The 18,601-nt window shown below is 36.9% G+C and overlaps 1 protein-coding gene across 1 annotated transcript in view; it reads left to right on the top strand.

The window, feature by feature from the left end:
- The window catches only part of BAALC (BAALC binder of MAP3K1 and KLF4), a 15,476-nt gene extending 2,655 nt beyond the window's left edge, over window positions 1–12,821 (top strand). Inside the window, exons 2-3 of the mRNA XM_026703522.2 lie at window positions 8,814–8,986; window positions 11,576–12,821. Coding sequence (XP_026559307.1) covers window positions 8,814–8,986; window positions 11,576–11,689 — 287 coding nt within the window. The 3' untranslated portion in view covers window positions 11,690–12,821. The remainder of the gene's footprint in view (window positions 1–8,813; window positions 8,987–11,575) is intronic.
- Window positions 12,822–18,601: the final 5,780 nt, after the last annotated feature.

Consider the following 18,601-nt stretch of genomic DNA (forward strand, 5'->3'; position numbering starts at 1 on the left):
TTTCTTTGTACTGCTTTTTAAAAAAATTTTTATATCACATATAGTCCTCAACTTATGACTGGTTACTTAATGACTGTTTGAAGTTACAATATCCAAAAGATATTTATGAACAGGATCTGAAATTCCAATGGTCACACATCCCAGCCACATGACTGTAATTTGGGCATCTGGCATAGCTGTTTGCAGCATCCCATGGTCACATGACTGCAATTTACGATGTTTTTGCTCGATACTAAGATATACTTCTGGTTTCCAACAAAAATGCCACGGAGCAAAACAGTGGGTTCACTTAAAGACTGTTGCAAAAAAATATAATTGTCAGGTACAGTTATAGTTGTAAGTCGAGGACTATTCATATAAGATTTTTAAAGCATAATTCTGAATATTATTAAATCTTCACTAAGGACACAAACTCTATGCATTCTAATCCTAAATAACAATTTTCTGGAACTGCAAGATGCCCTGTTTTTATATTCATAAAGTATTGTCACTGCTTATATAAAGATACAAGGACATGCTGGGAAATATTTCAGAATATAAATAGATATTTTATCAAGCAGCTGTGTAATGTAGAAAATGTTAATAATGGAGTGGCAAAAGTGTTTTGATTGAGAAAGCGTAGCTGTACCATGAGAACAAGGATCACAAAAAGGACTAAGAATGTGTTCAAAATAAAAAGTTTTCCTTAACAATACTTTAAAAAAAAACTATCCAAGACCCCAAATGTCCATAGTATTGTAAGATAAATTTTAAGTTGGATGTTTGATTTGGATTCCAAAGTGTCATTTATGTTTATGTCTAGGATTTTGGAAATTGTTAGAAGACTCCTGTAAGAAGCTGAAATAAGTTATGAATCCCTATTTAAGATTTTTCACCCCATGCTAAAAACTGTCCCACTGCATTCTATAGCGCAAAATAATCTGGCTGGCTTTCCACATTTGGCTGTCTTGTGACCAAAGCTTCCATAAAAAAAGTCTGATTGTTCATGTGAGAATTCATGTGTACAAAAGAGAACCAGATAAGCACAGATAAACAAACCTGAACATCTTTAGATATTTCTTTTGGCTTCATTTTCTTTGTTCCCCAATTGTTGTTTCTTGCTTACGCACTGAGGGTTACTGCTGAGCTGTGATTAGGTCTGACATATGGGAAGAATGTTTTATTTGATCTATTGACCTGCTTGAAAAACATTTTATTCATTTGGCTTAGCCCGCTGTACCACCTTTGTAAAGCTTGTTTGGGTCGAAGTATTCAGCTTTCTGACATGAGCTTTTAACACCAGAGATAGGATTGTATTTTTCCCTTCTACTGAAGATAGGCTAGGGAGAAATATCAATCTGCCCTAATCAGAAAAGGGGTCCTTCGTAGGAAACATTTTTATGCGATCTTTTCAAAGCATAATCTCAAGTTGTTTGGTTTTCCAACAAATACCTGTATATTAATCCTTGTACGTCGATCTAAAATGGAAGTTTAAAAATTTAATACAAATAAAATTAGAATTGGATTTTTTTTCTTTTTGTGGATGTATTAGTCTTTCGTGAGCTTGTCATAATGACGCACAATGTTGCTGTGTTCTTTCCTTCACCATTATTGGTTGTCAGTCTGGACTAAAGTAGTGTTCTTCCTGGCTTGGAAAAACACTTTCCTTGATCCAGAGGACAGCGGGGTCTGAATATAAAGGGTGGTCTGAACAATCAATAACATCTACCGTCTCCTTTCGTAGCTGCTGCTATCACTTGCAAAAAGTAATATTGACTTTAATTTCTCCAGAAGACTTTTTAGAACCAAGAAACAAAACAAACATTGTAAGAGATATATTACCTTTATCAACAGCTTTTGCTTTGTACAGGAAACCCGAACTTATGGTTATCTTAACTTAGCCTGATAAAATGAAAAACGCACAAAAGGGGTAGATGAAATCATTATAATAGGCTGCAAACATTCATATTATAATCTTCCTGATTATGGCCAACATTGCTTTTTCTTTGGTTGGTAATAATTTGCCGAGATATCTAGAAACATGATCACTTTGCTGTCCGTAATGCACATATTTAACAGCGTACAGGATGATTATTATATATTATTGGTTTGCTTTCTTAGATATTCCATGGAACTTATTCTCCAGCTCAAAATCACCCAAAGCAATTTGAACTGGTGAATAACAGAATGTACCAGGAATCAATCACGGTGTCATCCTCAATGGGATGTTTAAACCTCTCCAGCAGAATACACCCTTTCTCAAGGCAGATTTTGAGAAAGCAGCTCCTATTATTAGAGTTTTCCTGATACCCAGTTGAAATTTACTTCCTTGTAATTCAAGCCATTTTTTTCTTTTCTGAAACATCTTTGAAGAATTGTGCCTTATCGTCTTGGAGGCAGCTACCGTGTCTCTCCACAGTCTTTTCCAAGCTAAATATATCCAACAGCTTCAACTGTTCCTCATAAATTTTTCTTTCCAGGTTGTTCTTCTTTGGATACCTTCCAGTTTATCAACATCCTTCCTAAAATTTGGTGCACAGAAGTGGACACAATATTATAGGTGAGGTCTGAGCAATATTTTAGATGCAGGATGGAAAGGAATAATGATTTTTTTTTTAATTTTGACACTGCTGTTGATGGAGTCTAACATTGCATTTTCCTTTTTTTGCTGTTGTGTCATTGTTGGCTAACAGTTTGTTATCCACCAAGATACTCAAGATGCTTTTTCTAGGTACTCAGCATGGTTCCCCCCATTCTACTCATTTCTTTGGTTTTCTTTTTTCTATCCAAAGATCAATATACATTTATCTTAGTTGAAATGTAGCTTATTAGTTTCTGCCCATTGACCCAGCTTACCAATATACTGTCCTCTATACTTGTGCAAATTTGATAATATTTTCTAACCCCGCATCTGTGTCCTTTATAAATATGGTGAACAGCACAGGGCCTAAAATGGTATCCTATTTGACACTTGTCTTCAATCTGACACAGAGCTAATGACTTTATCTTTGTTGGGATGATTATTCAACCAGTTTCATAGCTATCCAGTGATAACATAGTCCAGCCACCATTTGCTTTTAAAACAGTTGGAATACCTAGTGAAACTCTGACTTCCATCTGCCAGTATTTTTTTCTTTTTCTTTTGCCCAAGGATTCTAGTCCATGCAGTGCATTCTAAAAAAATAACAAGAGAGAGGAATGCTAGGCCTGTCCTCACTATGCAACATATTCATCCACCAAGAAGAGGAGAGAAATCACAGAAAAAGGAAACTAGCTAGACATAACAGTGCAGTTTTTCACCAGGATGGAATTGAGGACAACAGTCAGTGGAGGAAGGGCTGGAGAACAAGTCAAAGCACATAAAAGATGCGAGAATTGTCTAAAACCCAGACAGAAAACGCAAAGCACACCAAGTACTTGTTACTGGATGGGCTTCTTACTGTAATTAAGGTTTAACGGCACCTAGAGTAGTTTTATAATTATTGGATTCTAAATGTTTTGAATCCCTTGAAGAAGGCAGAATTTTTTTTCTCTTTCTCTTGTGACCTTGGGATTATTTATTGTAAATTGGATCTTCCTTTCAGCTGTCCCCTGGGAGTCATTTCAAAGGCTGCATGTTTTTTGAGAGATTTTCATTCAATGAGCCAATTATTCAGGTGCTTTTTATTTTCTATGCTATTTTCAGATGGAAAATGAAATGGGTATCACTAATAAACGGCCTATGGTGGATGCTGATTATTTTCCCGGAGGCGTCCTGTTGGGTTTCGATTAGAACAGAACTATAAATTAGGTTAGATAAATGACATAAGATGGTAGATGTATCTTTTTGTTGCAATAAAACCACATGATAACAAGCTGGTTTACCCGCTCCATTGTAACAATGCATTTTAGCTTCGTCATCTCCCAAACAGTGCTAGTAATCATGTCTCCTTTCCTTTTGATTTGCTGTTTTCATTCTGGAGTACTGCTAGTTCTAGTTTGCACTAAGCGCTTTTTTGCTTTAAGTGTTCTGCCCTCAGCGTATTTGCTTTGCAGCATATGATTCTTTATCTGTATTCCTGTCTAAAGTGTATTTCTGTTGACTTACAGCAAGTAACTAGGTTGTACCTGGAGATTCATTGGCAATAAGCAAAGTCTACAAAGGTAGCCATTTCTCCCCTCAATTGCTAAATATGTTTTGGAAGTATAAACTTTGATTTGTAACTTTGTAATCTCTTTGTGGAAGCTTTGTATAATTGAAGTGGCGGAAGATTGCAGGGGCTAGTTATTTACTGTTTGTTGTGAACATAAGTAATGTGGGAAATACGTCACATAAGGGGAATTAATGATCTTTCTCCTACTACACCCTGGCTATTTACAGCTTTAAGTGATCAATACCTGACTAAAAATCACTTCTAATTCAGCTGAGCCATTTCAGTTTAAGGCCAATTTGGGTTTCACAATCTAACTGCCTACCTGTTTTCACTTGCAGCACACAGAATACCTGCCTTGCAATATTCCCATTATCTAAAAGATGTTGCTTAAGCAGCCATTTTTTAAACTGTTCCCCTACTTCTCCTGGAGCCTAGGGTTGTAATCTGCAATAGCTTTATTTCTCTCTGTTTGGAGACAAACAGTATATAATAAAAGCATCCATGAAGGAAGTCATTATTTCTTCCTGTTTTCTTCCAAGAGAGGTGAAAACATGTACTGTATACAGTCACATCTGACACATGGCAAATAAGGTTTTACATCCCGTGTGTGTCATAACATCCTATTGATATATTAAGTAATATTTCTTTATCTAGGCTTGTCATTAAAACACATCCCCAAACAATTGGAAAATCCAATAAAAATGAGAAAAATGAACAATAGTGACCAGATCTTGGTTACTGAGGTCTTTCATTCTTCTCTACAGTTAGCATTTTTCTCTTTTGACTTTAATTAATAATGAAGGAAACAGAAAGAAAATATAATCAGTATAATGAAGGGGGAAAAACTAATTCAATTACCACAAGATAAATTGTATATATATAAGGGCTTTTATAACCACTTTTAGACTGCAAATTTGCTTTCTTGAGGGTAATTGGAATCCTTCCTTTAAGGAACACACCCACGCATCTCTCTCTCTCTCTCTCTCTCTCTCTCTCTCACACACACACACACACACACACGCACACACACACACAATCATTTTAATGGTTCCAGTAATGTAATAGGCTGTATATTTTTCATAAAAGATATACTTCTACATTCATTATCCTGAGTTAACATTTCTCTTTTAACAATTTAGTGCATAAGACTGCCCTGCCGTTTGTGAAAATCTGCATCAAATTGAATAATGAAACAAAAAAACCAACATAACAGTTTGTGTGCACTTCATACAATCATCAATATTTCTATACAATCTTATTTCTTTGATCACAGAATGCAGCATCAATTAATCTCAAAATTGCTCTACATTTTTCATGTGGTCATGATGATTCTCAGTTATGCACAAAGCATAATTTTCTATACCTTATTGTCCTTTTGAGGACACCAGGCAGGCTCTAGAAATGGCTCCTGTTAACCACCATATTTGACTGACTGCCAGTGTGGTATTATGAATTTTGAGTGTTTCCACAGCATTTTATTTTTTTATTCTTGCTAAATTGCTGACCTACTGTATTTGGCCATGAAATCCTCTTTATACATTTTATAGTTACAATTGCTAGAAAACTCTCTGATGAGAAGGAGGTTGGAGTAGAGATGAACCAAAAGGAAGAGGCAGGGAACAAAAGGAGCTTATACTAGAAATAAAAAGTGAAGGCATATAATTCAGGAACCAAACAATGAAAACTCGGGATCCGCTGAGTAAACAGCAATGAGGATGGATAGTGTGCCTCTTGTGTGTTCTTAGCCAGCTCACTGTATAGGTAGTCTTCGACTTTCAACCACAATTGAACCCAAATTTTATGTTAAGTGAGATATTTGTTAAGTGAGTTTTGCCCCATTTTATGACCTTTAAGTGAATCACTGCAGTTGATAAGTTAATAACATGGTTTTTAAGTGAATCTGGTTTCCCCATTGATTTTGCTTGTCACAAAAAGCCACAAAAGGGGATCATACCTCGGGACATTGCAACTGTCATAAATATGAGCCAGTTGTCAAGCATCCAATTTTTTATCACATAACCACGGGAATGCTACAATGGTTGTGTAAAAAATGGTTATAAGTCACTTTTTCCAGTGCTGTTGAAACTTTGAACGATCACTAAATGAATCATTGTAAGTTGAGGACTATCTGTACCATTCCTGTTCCTAGAGTATGAGTTTCTCTAGTCCCTAGGACCAGAGATGTGAGTTCTGGCATCATATATCATCTCCAGTTACTGCTACTTCTGGAGAAGAATCAGCCACCAGCTTATCCTGGGACTTGGCTGTGAAGAGGTACCAGCTCTTCCTTGTCATTAGATTTTCTAGAGAAAGTCCTGAAATACTTGTTTTTTGCTGTTGGGAGTGTCCTTGTCCTAAACTCTCTACTCCATAACCCTATGCTCTATGGAAAGCAATCCAGGAAGTTGCCATTCAATAAAGGAGATAGTATTCCATCATCTAAATGTTACTCAACACTGCAAGGTCTGATTAAAATTAGAAGAAAATTAACAATGGGTATGATTACAACATGATTATATAATTAGCAGCCAAGCTCTATTGAAGAGGCCTAGTTACAATATGGCCTACTTACTGTCTAGGCCAAAAATATATTAACCCCCCATACCGCCTACCCCCTAGGAGCTTAAACTGCCTAAAGATATGTAAGGATACGTTGCTCACCCATGCTCACCCTGATGGGTTGGATTGCAGCTGAAAAACTGTGAGTGGCTTCTTTGAATGGAAGATGGCTGGAATGGCCTCACTTCCCTTCTCTTTCCTTATCAAGGCTTGTAACAGAAGTGACCAGACAGCAAAGGGGAAAGTAAGTAATAATCCCTGAACACTTCTTTATGAAAGGAACATGCTGCACCTCCTTTAGCAAGCAAGGTCAGGGTTGCCAAACTTACCTATAAGCTAGCTAAACAGAAAGAAATTAACCCATCCTGCTAGAGCAGCAAATGCTCTGGGGACAAAAGTCCTAGTTGTATTGATTGTTGCTGTAGTACAGGGGTGTCAAACTCAATTTCATTGAGGGCCACATTAAGGTTGCGTTTGACCTCAGGGGGCTGAGTGGGTGTGGCCGGATGGGCATGGCCAGCTCAACATCCTGTAGCCTTCTGCCAGCGAAAACAGAGCCCAGGAGGGCATATGGCCCTTCTGAACATTATTCTTGCAGAGGTACCGTGCATGAGCTAGGCCGTCACTGTTTCCAGGGTGGCTCCATGGGCCAGATTTAAGCACCTTGCGGCTTTGGATTTGACCTGTGGGCCTTGAGTTTGATACCCCTGTTGTAGCAGATTTTGATCCCAAAGTTCTGGCTTTCATTATCTTTCAACTTTCCTTGTGTTCTCAAGCATAGTTTTGGTTTTATTTATTTCTTGGGTATATCTCCATATTCTGACTTGTCATTTGACTGATTTTCATTGTATTCTGCTCCCCTGGTGAAGTATTTCATAAGAAAACATTGTAGCTCCATCTGTCCATTTCTTTTCCAGTTCCCACATGGGGTTCTCCATGTTAATGTCAAAGCCATTTGATCAATACTTACTTGAGTGCAAATTGCTGACCTTGTCTTTCTGTTGACCAAGTGGATAAATATACCTGGTGTGCTTCAAAAGGATCCTCATATACATACATGCATATATACTGTATATATATATTTGTCTCAACTTGTCATTTTTACGAATTGTTCTGTCTTTTCTTTTAAATAACAGTTCAGGTAGTCCTTGACTTACAACCATTCATTTAGGTTGAATGGTGACCATTTGAAGTTACAATGGCGCTGACAAAAGTGACTTATGACCAGTTTTCACACTTATGACTGTTGCAGCATTCCCATGATCACGTGATCAAAATGTAGGCTTGGCAACTGGCATGTTCTTTATGTGAGTTGCACTGTCTCAGGGTCATGCGATCACCATTTCTAAACCACCAAGCTGGATTCTGAAAAGCAAAGACAAGATGAGAAGCCAGATTTGCTTAACGGCCACACAATTGATTCACTTAACAACTGTGGCAAAAAAGTCATAAAATGGGGCAAATTCATTTAACTGCCTTGCTTGGCAATGGAAATTTTGGGCTGTTGTTGTAAGTCAAGGACTACCCTGTAGTGTTTTGACTCTATTCTTTCCAAGCCCCTCAAGAGTGTTGGAGCATGGATGGCATGTATATACATATTGAAAGGGCCACTGCCTTTTGTAAGAGTTGTTCCTATCTTCAGGGAGTACAAAATGGCCTCAAGTGTTTCCTCTCAGAGATTTAAAAATCTGCCTTCTTTGCTGTGGACATGTTTGCTGCTTGTGGGGAATGGTTTTTTATGAGTAAACCATCTTTCTGTTCCAAAGGTGAGGAAAAATTTATTTCTGTTGTTCATTGAAGTGCTCACCATCCCAAGTTTGGGATCATAATGTTTTGGTTTTTTTTTTTTTTTACAAATACCCTAGAATTTCAGGATCTTAGGTGGCTAAGTCATTTCTTATCATTTGCTAAAAGTCAACAGGCAAATAAATATCTATGTCATATGGTGTCTACCTATGAAGGGGAGAAGAGGTATAAGAATATGTAAATGTAATGTAATGAATCTTATGTTAATTTTATCATGGACAAAACATCCTTTTATGAAACAGAATAATTTTGCCAATTTCCTTTTCAGCTGAAAAATACCATATGTAAAGTAATAACAAATATTTTGGCTTTCACTCTGCAATTTTGTGTTTTCAGGGATTTTGGAGGACAGCAAATCAACCCAGACCTGCATGGCAAAGTCTTCAATTTCAAGTGGCATGGCTAGTCCCGAAAAAAGAGCTCATTGTGCTACACAGTGTACAAAACTATCAACTCACACCACTGAAAATGCAGCCCAGAAGCCACAAAATAGCTTTAGAACCTCAGAGGTGAGTGTAGGATTACGTTCTGTTTATGTGGCGATATTAATTGTACAAAACCTAAACCAAATTCAAAGGCTTCCTGGCCACCCTTGCTGCTATTCCACTACTGCGTTTAAAAACCCTTGTGAATTCTAAAGGTAAAACAATTTTGCCATTAGGTACTTTGTGATGTGGTTTCATGTTGCCATAGCAACTGGATTGAGGGACTAGGGAAGGCAAGTTCTAAATAACACAGATGGCAGAACACAAGGTCCAGAAGCAGAATCCCAAATCTTTTCAGAGCAGGAAGTCAAGACTGAGAAGAGAATGATGGCTGGCTTGAGGCCAGGAGTTGGGAGGCAGAATGAAGCAAAAATTTCTGCCGGTATGAAAATTGGTACCAACAATTGGCACAAATATACCAGCAAGGTCCTTAGAGTTATAGTCATATACAAAACCACCTTTATTGCAGTTTCCAATCAATTGATGCGGAGAAAAATAGACTTAGCTCCCTGAAACAGGCGATAATGTGACACCAATCCTCAGATGGTGCAGAACAATCCTGCAGAAGGGCCTTTAATCAAATACAATTAAGCTCTACAGTATTTCTGCAGTTATAAGCGGAAAAAAGTATTCAGCTAGGCATTCCCCCCTCTCTGTTGGCACAATTATCCTTTACTGTATATTCAGATCTTCTCAGGCTGAAGGAGGCAAAGTTAGGGTTAGTTTCCTCACCATAAAAGTCATATTCAGTTAGAATAGGTTTGTATAAAAACTCTGATTTTTTTCTTCAAAGGACTGAACAGCAAAGCCTTGTCACAAACACAATGTTTTTAGGCCGATCGAGAATATAGCGTGATTCTAAACACGATGAAATGCTGAGCCATTCCATTTTCTAAGACTGGCATTATGCAGTGTATCCTTTACATTACTGAAGGAAGGGGTGGGGAAAATGTTAATTTATTCTCCCCATATCCATTTATAAGTATTGATTGCTCTTTTACCATCTTGTATAGGTATTTACTGAGAGCAACCAAGAAGGCTGGAAAGGAAATAATAGGAGGAATGCTTTGAAGCCATTGAATGTGTTTAGTCTGCAGAAAAAAGGCTGTGAAAAGACACAATAATTGTCTTCTAGTTTATTTTTACTATACTCCTACTTCCTGAGGGATTATCATATCCTTCTGAGGAATTCTTCAGAGCTGTTTGAGAAGACAAAGCAAGAAATAATAATTATTTACATAATATGTAAGTAGATCTGAGTTAGACATCAAGCAATGTTTTAATTTATCCCCATGCCATCACTCTGCTAAACAACTAATTCCCACAACATTGTCAAACTATTTACTAAGACTGTATTACTATTATTCTTCTCATCCTTCCTATTAGCTATTTCCTTTTCTACTTATGACTAAAACTTTTTTGCTTGTATCTTTATGATTTATATTGTTTATTTAGTTTCCTACTATGATTTATGTTGATTGCTTATTTAGTATCCTATGACTATCACTAAATGTTATATCTTATGATTCATGAAGAATGTATTTCTGATGACTATGATAATGATTTATCACTTATATCTTTTATGTACATTGAGAGCTTATGAACCGAAGACAAATTCCTTGTGTGACCAATCACACTTGGCCAATAAAGAATTCTATTCTATTCTATTCTATTCATAGTAACAATTTGATGAACAACTGTTACTATTAGAACATATTGCTTGATGTCTAACTGAAATCTAACTTTAACTGCTTTGAAACCAAACTGCTTGTGAGGAGGTGACTGGCCTTCACTGAAGATAATTTTAAAAGCCCAGTTAGTCATCTCTGAGGTATGATGTATTGGTAGTCCTCAACTTACAACAGTTCATTTAGTGATGATTCGAAGTTACAACAGCACTGAAAAAAGTGACTTACAGCCAGTTTTTACACTTACGACCATTGCAGCATCTCCTTGGTCACATGATCAAAATTCAGGTGCTTGGCAACTGATTCCTATTTATGACGATTGCAGTATCCTGGAGTTATGTGATCATCTTTAGTGACCTTCTGACAAGGAAAGTCAATGAGAAAACCAAATTCAATTAACAACTGAGTTACTAATTTAATAACTGCAGTGATTCAACTTAGCAACTGTAGCAAGAAATGTCATAAAATGGGGCAAAACTCACTTAACAAATGTCTCACTTAGCAGCATAAATTTTGGGCTTAATTTTGGCCGCAAGTTGAGGACTATCCGTAGTAGTACTGCACTGGGCTGGACTAGATGATATTTGAGGTCCCTGGTAACTTTTAACATTCTGTGATTGTTTTCTGAATTAAAAGCTCCACATCTTTATAATGTTCATTCTCCCATGCCCACCCAGAGAATTGTCAGTTTGTTTTAGGTTTGATTTTTGCAAATTTTGAATTGAAATAATTATATTAATAGGTTATCATACCTAATTTAAGACTAGAACTTAGGGATCATTCAAGTTTTAGTGCTGTTAGGAATACTATTTAATCAGTCTCTTTTTAAAAAACTGTTCTCCAACCTTGTTTCCCTGTTTAAGAGTTACTTCTACAGAATATGTTCTAAGCATAAATTATATTTTATAAACTCCTTTTCAAACAGGCTAAATGGGACAAGAAAAGAGCCACAAAAGAAGTTAGTAGTAACACTGCCAAAACAGACAAATACAAACAAATAAATAGCAACAGAAGAGTCGCAAAGAATGGTATCAATTAAGGAAGTACTGAAAAAAGGTGAATGAATTCTGCAATATCTTGCTGCACTTTACCTGACTGCGTAATGCAGGGATCTGGAATTTCAACATTGACATTATGTTGAAGGTGGCGGACAACTGATGCTGAGTGCCTTCGGAAAAATGGTGGACTTTATTAGCTCTGCAGTTCTGCCAACATTGGAAGCTTGAATACTTTTTCTTGTCTTGTACCTGATGAGTTTGGCCATCAATTAGGAAGTAACTGGTTTGATTTTTACTTTGCCACTATACAATCAGCTATAGATTGATTGACCGATTGATTGATTATGTGCCATCAAGATAGTGTGGACCACAAAGACAGATTTTTCCTCAGGATGATCTGTTCCCAGCCTGACTCTTCTGATGGTGCACAGTCATCATCTAGATTAATTCAATTTTTGTATGAAATGTATATCATTTGAAATCAAAATGTGAGCACAGCAATCGCTGTGTGCAAAATAGCACCCTGGGTGATCCTGTCATTAATGTGCTGAGATACCACAAGAGAGTTCTACTATTATAGAGAGCTTGCTGCTACTTAAAATAGATGGCCAAAATTTGCGTCACTGTAAATAACTGTGTGGTAGGTGTAAAACACTTAAGAATGAATGTTAAGAATGTTTGGCCATATTGGAAGTTTGCACTGGATTGTTGTGCTATAATAGTTAAGGGTACTTGCTCATTTTTGGGGAAATTCCCTCTTTCAATGTGCCATAATGTGGTGTGTATGCCACGCAGGACAAGCCTAATTCAACTGTCAGTCTCATTGGCAGCTGCCTAAAACCAAAAGTGATTATTTCTCAAGAATAATTCTCACAAAGTTCCCTAGCAGGAAATGAATCGTGAATTATATTCAAAGTTGAAACAACCTGTATCCACCAACATCGGGGTAGACACTTTCTGATTTTCTAACCATTTTTCTATGGTTCAGAAAGGAGGTGGTCTCTCCATTGATAATGAGGAAAATTTCATCTGTCCGTGTGATCAAAGCTCAGCTTTGATACTATTTTGATAACATAAAGTGTGACTGAAAGCCTCAGTTTCACATTGGCCTCTTTGCATTTATTCCTGCTAAAAATCATGCTGCTATAAAATAGTAAAATCATGCCAAATGCATTGTTTACTTATTATTTTTGTAAGGGTACACAATTCAAAAAGAACTCTTAGTGCTCGTGTGCTGCTTGCATCCCGTGGATGGGGCTTCGCTTGTTTGTGCAGCCTGGTTTCTGGCATGTTGCGGACTGGTGCCAGTTCACGGACTGGGGGTTGGGGACCCTGACCATATAGGATTTAAAATAGATTTTAAAAATTGACTAAATATGACAACCTAAAAAGATAGTTTTGATTTCACTTGAAGGGCAACTGGTGTAAAATTTAAAATGCTTAATAGTGATAGAAGATATTCACAGCAGGAAAAAGTAAGTTTTAGGTTGAAATGACAAGTGATGGTGTGAGGAAAGTGCATATTTCTTCATGAACTTCCATTTTTCACCTTTGTATAATATAAACTTCCCCAAGTGTTTAAATCCTGCCCTCTCGGTAAAAATCCTTTTTAATGTACTGTACACTTAATAAGAGCTTCAAATAGACGGGATGGGGTAGGGAAATTATCTCTTGATTGTATCTTTTCAAAAGAGAAAAACTGTATATGCTATATTGGAGTCTCTAATGGAGAAGCAGAGCTGTTTTAAAACAGGGCTAAATTTTCCAAGCAGAACTCTGATCTATAAAATTAGTAAAATATTAATCAGTAAACAAATTAAGTGATCAGATTACTGGAATCAAAGCTGAACAATTATCAATGTATTGAATGAGAACCTTAATTAGCACAGAAGGGAGACATTTTGGAAATGTAACTAGAAAAATGTGTACTATTAAAAGAAATTGCTTGATACTGAAATCCAGTGTTTGAAATCTATATTCAGTTTGTAGTCTTAATTATAGCATTGCAGGATTGCATAAGTGAAAATAACCTTTGAATCATTCTTGGCATTACTTAAGTATGTATACCCAAGCTTTAATTCAAATAGTGTGTGTATGTGTGTGTGATATACCTAATTAGAAAGGAGTCCTGATGCTTCAATAGAGCTTGCACTCAGCATACATTAACTATTTTCATTTTCCTAGGAAAACGTCTCAGTTGCTTCTGAGCAAGTATATAGTGTTTGGTTTTCTATAGATCACCCCCTATCTGCTAATCTAGACTGTATTCTGTTCACAGGTAAGTCTCTTAAGTCTCATTAATTTTAGTAACCTATTTATCACACATTGAATTCCAGAACAAATGACATACTACCCTCTGTGGAGGCCTCCAAAATTAACTGAACATAAGAGAGAGAGAGAGAAAGAGCTGGCAATGGTACACTCCATAACTGCAATTTTAACATACTCAATACTCTTATGTCCGCTCTTTCCATTGGGGCATTTAAATGCCTGCCTGCCTGTCTATGCATAGTTTCTCTGTTGGCCAAATTCTTGCATAATTAAGGTCTATGCACACATGGGAAATTTATACATAACGCCTATGCTATAAATCTGAAGCGAAGCTGCTTTTGAATGCCTAGACCGATGTACCCCCAATACATTGCTCCCCACTTTCCCCCACATCGCCCAAATTTAAATTCCTACATATGTCTAGTCCTACCAACTTAAAGATGCGGATTTCAGTTCCCAGAATTACTCAGCATGATAACTGGGAAATTCTGGGAGTTGAAGTCCACACATCCTCAAGTTTCCAAGCTTGAGAGATGTTTGCCTAGCAACTCTATACATTTCATGAACTGAGCTGCAATCCTCAAAAACTTTAACGCTTTTTAGTAAAATTTGTTAGTCAGAAAATTATTATTTTATTTAATATAAGAGTTATATCACTTTAATTCAGCCTTCTGGATATACTGGAATACAAACTCCCATCAGCTAAGTTAGCCTTGTTTCTTAGCCATACTAGGTGGGAACAATGAGGTGTATATTTTAATATATTTGAAGGACATTTGGTTGAAAAAGAAAGTTAAGACAGTAAAATTGGCATGTTATGTGAGTCACAAAATATTTTTAAAATGAGCAATTTTAATACCTGTTAAGTGATCATAGCAGTCTTTAAATAGCTTCCAGGAAGACTGTGAACTGCTGCAGTCATTTGAAGCCAATCATTTGAGTTCTCTGGCCTGCACTCCTTTTCAAAAAGAATTCTTGATTGCAAATAACATTCTTTTTATATCAGCATTTAAGTGGCTAATGTTAAGTACATACCTGTAAGAATGTCAAGGATCTGTGAAAAATTCCAGAGTTGGAAAGTTAAATACAATCAACTCTTCAAAAGTAAACTGTTCTAGAAAGAATTTGCAATGTATTCAGCGAATGGAATCACATTAAGGCTAAGTCTGGGTTTATTAATTAGATCACAATAGGCTAGGTTTATAAAATACAATTTCTGAGTGTATATAAACAGAAGTTTAAATAAAATAATGTATAAATTCAGTGTTATTCATGTCTCAGATGAGGAATTAATCCAAAACACAGTTCGTTAAGATAACAGAAACTGTGTTCCAAAATTTTCATTACCCTAACTAAATAACATCATCAATGCTACTGAGTGCTGTTTGCTCTCATTATATATTCTGGTGTCTTGCCTGTCTGTGTGGTGGGGGTGGTCTTAAGAGATTGTTTATACATTCCAATCAAAGAATCACAGACAGGCAAGACACCAGAATATAGAATGATACCAAACAACATTCCTTACTCGCACTGATGATGTTACCTAGTTAGGTTAACAAAATGTCTGCAAGAAAACAAGCAAGTTCAGACACTATCAAGGACCTCTCATTTCAACCCTGAGCTACAAATATTCTCCTTTAAGGAAAGAATATAATGACTGGGCTTAACTCAACTAATCTAACCTCTTCTTGGATGAGAAGCAAAATGTCTTCAAAGAAAAACCAGATAGTCCACCTGCTTCTTGAAAAAGCACCTTTGGGACAATCAAGACCTGGATGACTGAGAATCTCCATAGACATTCAACTAATCTAACTACAGTAATACTCCAGCATTTGGGATCTGTAATCGTTGAATTCAATCTTTCTGTTGCCAGCTACTTCCTATACACAAATTTGGGCCTGGTTCTCTTTCAGTTTTCATTCCTGCTGATAGACTGTCAATAGAGTGTTGGCCCCTTTATATCAATTTCCTCCAACATTCTGTTGGGTTGGAAACAATAATATTGATAAGTTAAGGAAAGTAGGCAGAACGTGACTTGTGGGATTCTTATCAAGAGCTTCATAATAGCTCCACTCTGGATCATGTAACCAGGAAAAAAGGAGGATTTAGAATGGAACAGTCATCAACCGCCCAAATGCCTTTCCTATAGGGGTGCACTGGGGGCATTTTTCCCCCTTGCTGCTCCCAAGAAGATATGTCCCATTTGTAAAAACCTATTTTTCTTCCACCAATTTCTACCCCAACACAAGTTTGGTCCTTTTTAATTCAGTTTTTGGAGTTATTCTGCTGGTAGAGTGGCATGATGCCAAGACTGTGTATATGATTCTGGTTTCCACATTCTGTAATCTAAGGGATTGGTTTGGACAAAACTCAGCAGCACTTTTTCGTGTGGCTTGTTGATAAAAGTAGGATCGGCAACATGATCGCCAACGTTGGATGACAGATATGGCACAGAAGAAGAAGTATTCTAGGTGGATGGAAAGAAAAAAAGAACAATGTGCTTGACTGATTATGTATTACAGAATTCTTGGTAATAAAAAGCTATTGCTTTCTAGAGTTTTTTTTTTTTAAACGTCCCAGTCTAGCTCACGGAATTGGCATTTTCTGAAGGTTTCCTAGCCAGGCATTAGTTCAGGGTGGTCAAACTCCCGGCCTGTGGGCCAGATGCATCATGCGTTGGCCACGCCCACACTTGGTTTAGCAAAGGGGAGAAGTCCCAATACATCACGTGATGCTGCCGTGACGACATGAATTTGACACCCCTGTATTAGTTACATTTTTTTAGATCAGTAATGATAGACCAATTACTGTGACTTAACTGGGCTCTATATGCTTAGATTATCAACTGAACAATCTTAAAAGTTGTTTTGGGCCAGTTCGGTACATGCAATGACTTGAAGCTAACAGACCCTGAAGAGAGAATTGCTACCACGGTTCTGTGGCTCTGCAAATTACCTTGAGTAGAAACATTTCATTCTACTTGCTGGAGTTCAATTATCCATGTTTGGTGTAAGAGTGACGAATGGAAGTCCCTGAATGTTTTGTGGGTGAGGTGCTGATACCAATCCTATTGTCTCAGTGCTTTCACTCTCAGGTTGTAATTATATGCACCTCTCAACACAATTTACTTACTCTAATGAACACCTGCAAGAATTTTAAATATTACGACTATCTACATTTCATAAAAGCAAAGCACAGCTTTTGTACGTCTGGCTCAAGGGTACGTAACAAGTTTATGTCACAACTGGCCCAGCAACAAAGAAATTTTGAATTATAGTTTCAGTTGCACAGGAATAATGATGACAGCAACAAAAAACATTTTTGTTGCTGACTTTCTTTCTGAGATTTAAATTTTGGTTATTTTCAGTTTCTAATAGCAAAGGCTTTCTAAATGACTTTATAACAAACAATAATAAATTCATAATGGTTCAAATTTGAGTTTGCCCAGAACTTATGGCAAACCTTATCCAGAATCCAAAGACAGGTATTTTGACTTTTAAAAATATTTAAAATTAATTTTCCAATTGTTTTTCCTCTGATAGTATTTACCCTGGGAACAGGAAACTGGGAATTCACTCACATCTGACAATAACACAGATGTTTGTTTGATTTTGACACAGCCCAATTCCGGGCATTGACATAATCCAATCACTCCATCTATTCTTCATATATTCTAAGTGTTCTAAACAATATATCATTATTTTCTACAATGGGAAAAAGCAAGGAAATTTTCTTTTATTTTTCTTCATGAGCATTTTTCCTATTATCCACCCAAAAGTCTGTTTTTTTTAATCATTAACAATCAGATTGCTTACTGATCTGTTCTATTTCTGTTTCTACACATGAACAGATTTATGCTTGAATTTTATTTCCAAAACAACAACTCTAAGTAGAAATAGGCCCCATTCTCCTTGATTCTTGAGACCCAATTTTTATTTTCGATATCCTTCCAAGTTTGTCATCTAATAGAAAGAAAAATTCCTGCTGGATCACAGGAGGTTACACAACTGTCTTCAAAAGGCATTGCTGGTACTTCCATTATCACCAATCAATGGAGTGCAATGCAACTAACTTATGGATTCCTATTTTTATACAATAAGAGATGACACAATCACAACTACCAATATTTAGCCCCTTCATACATAAGTCCACTTACATCTTTACTTCCCTGCACTTATTTATCAACTTCATCCCATAAGGTTGGGTCAGATTTACTACTGTATCATACTCCTTTCCCTTTGTCTTACTTGCACTGACACGCATATTTTTCCTACTATTTTTCCTTGAATTTGTTAATTTATATTCTTTACCATGTGTTCCTATTACATACCAAGTTGCAAATTCCCTTATGGTAAATTGCGGCCTTCACCTAAAGTAAGGAAAAGTAATCCCGCCGGAATGAAAAACTCGGAATTCAGTCCTCACTTTCCTGAACTTTTCCGTCGGAGAAAAGTTTTCATTTCTTTGAAAGCAAAGGTGTAAAACTGTTACTTTGGACCTCTCCACACAAGCACGCTGATCTTTCCAAGCCACGCGTTGGAAAGGATCCCCGGGAGGGCCGGGGGGGGGGAGAAAGGAAAGGATGCGCCTTTGCAACCGCCCGGGAAAAGGGAAGCGAGAGGAGATTCAGGTGATGGGGGAGGTGTGTCTACGCGCCCCCCCTTCCGCCGCCCGTTTCAAAT

This window comes from Pseudonaja textilis, chromosome 3, assembly GCF_049901715.1.
Source record: "Pseudonaja textilis isolate UNSWEBS1 chromosome 3, rPseTex1.2, whole genome shotgun sequence".
In the NCBI taxonomy this organism is placed as follows: domain Eukaryota; kingdom Metazoa; phylum Chordata; class Lepidosauria; order Squamata; family Elapidae; genus Pseudonaja; species Pseudonaja textilis.